The following is a 1,787-nucleotide window of genomic DNA, read 5'->3' as shown; positions in this document are numbered from 1 at the left end:
TTTTATTTGAATTCTTTTAATTCTTTTCAATTCCTTTATTTGAATAATTTTATTTGAATTTTTAAAATTTTTAAATTTTAATTCTTTTATTTGAATTCTTTCATTTCCACGTGATCATTTTGGGGGGGGAGGGGAATTTTTAATTCTATTTTTTAAAAAACTCAAAAAGCCAAAAAAAGAAAGAAAATTTCGCCCCTCCCCCCCCCCGAGGGGAGCAGGGACCCCCAAAAGGTCCCGGTGGGCCCCCCCCCCCCCCGGGCACTCCCAGCGGTACAAAACGCCCCCAAAAAAACCCCCCAAAAACCAAAAAAATCCCAAAAAAAGAAAAAAACAATAAAATCCCCTCCGGGTCCGGCGCGGGCAGGGAGAGACCCCCGGGGCGGGGCGGGGCGGGGGTCCCCGCGTTTGGTCGGTCGCCGCTGGTTTTGGGGAGGGGTCTCTAGCTGCCGTAGTGCATGGTGTTGGTGGTGATGGACATGGGGGACGCCATGGAGATGGGGGGGCCCCCCATGGTGAACTGGCTGTTCAGGGGGTAGTGGGCGCTGGAGCCCGCCGCGCTCTGGCCGCCGGACGAGCCTGGGGGGCACACGGGGGTCAGCCGCGCCTGGGGAGGGGGCTCGGGGGGCTGGAAGTGGGGAGGGGGCTCGGGTACCTTGCACGATGCCCGTGCTCATGATGGAGCCCATCCGGGAGTGGGTGTGGTTGACGATGCCGGTGTTGGCTGCGGGGTGGGGGGCATTGTGAGACCCCCACCCTCGTCCCGAGACCCCCACCCTCATCCCGAGACCCCCAGCCACATCCCGAGACCCCCGGCCGGGCCCCGAAGCCCCCAGACTCACCCAGGGGGATCAGGTTGTTGTGGCCCACGTTGGAGCCGCCGGCGATGACGCTGCTCAGGTCGTAGGCCGCCGGCATCCCTGCGTGGGGAGGGGGTCAGACCCCCCCCAAAACCGGGGGGGCGACCCCCCCAAACCCTCGGGGACCCCCCCCGGACCCCCCGGGACCCCCCCGGACGCACCGGCCACGGCCATGCCCGTGCTCATGTTGTATGTGCTTCCCGTGTTCCACATGTTCTCCGAGGGCGACGTGTAGTGCGAGCCGGGGGGGGGCGAGGGGGTCGTGCCCGTGTACCTGGGGAGGGGGCGCGGGGAGGGGGCTGTCAGGCCCTGGGGGGGGTCCCGAGAGCCCCCCGGCCCCGCGGCCCCCCCGGCTCCACCTGAAGAAGGGATTTTTCAGGTCCAGGAGGTTGGAGGACTTGGAGCCCGTCTGGTCCACCTGGGCCACGATGCTGATGTCGTAGCTCTGTCTGGGGAGGGGGGCAGCGCGTGAGACCCCCCCCCAAATGCACCCGGAGGGGGGGCTGGGGTCTCCAAATGGGGCTGGGGGGGCGCAGAGACCCCGAAGTGCAGCCAAGGGGGGGTCTGAGAGCCCAAAGTGCCCCTGAGGGGTCCCAGAGGAGCAGCTGGGGAGGGGTTCCCCCCTCCCCAATTAAAAATACAAACCTGAATTGGGCCAGGACCCCCTCCCCAATTAAAAATACTGGGCCAGGACCCCCCCCCAGTTAAAAATACTGGGCCAGGACCCTCCCCCCAATTAAAAATACAAACCCAAACTGGGCCAGGGCCCCCCTGAGGATCCAGCACGGCCCAAATCAGGACATGGGGGCTTGGGGACCCCCCCAGACCTCCCCAAGCCCCCCCTCTGCAGTCCCCAAATCCACCCCGGGCCCCCCAATCCCTGCGGGAGCCCCCCCAGATCCTCCTCAATCCCCCCCAAACCTCCATTCC

General features: G+C 63.6%; 1 protein-coding gene across 1 annotated transcript in view; it reads right to left on the bottom strand.

Moving 5' to 3' along the window:
- Positions 1–236: 236 nt before the first annotated feature.
- Positions 237–1,787, bottom strand: part of CARM1 (coactivator associated arginine methyltransferase 1) — a gene marked incomplete at its 5' end in the record, with an annotated part of 6,388 nt that continues 4,837 nt past the window's right edge. The window contains 5 exons of the mRNA XM_039731473.1: positions 237–576; positions 653–721; positions 840–917; positions 1,019–1,131; positions 1,217–1,462. Of these exons, the coding sequence (XP_039587407.1) occupies positions 440–576; positions 653–721; positions 840–917; positions 1,019–1,131; positions 1,217–1,462 (643 nt within the window). The remainder of the gene's footprint in view (positions 577–652; positions 722–839; positions 918–1,018; positions 1,132–1,216; positions 1,463–1,787) is intronic.

The sequence above is a fragment of the Passer montanus genome, unplaced genomic scaffold (genome assembly GCF_014805655.1).
Source record: "Passer montanus isolate IOZ18808 unplaced genomic scaffold, ASM1480565v1 scaffold772, whole genome shotgun sequence".
Lineage (NCBI taxonomy): Eukaryota > Metazoa > Chordata > Aves > Passeriformes > Passeridae > Passer > Passer montanus.
The sequence above is the reverse complement of the archived record's forward strand: the minus strand, read 5'-3'. Positions and strand labels throughout refer to the sequence as shown.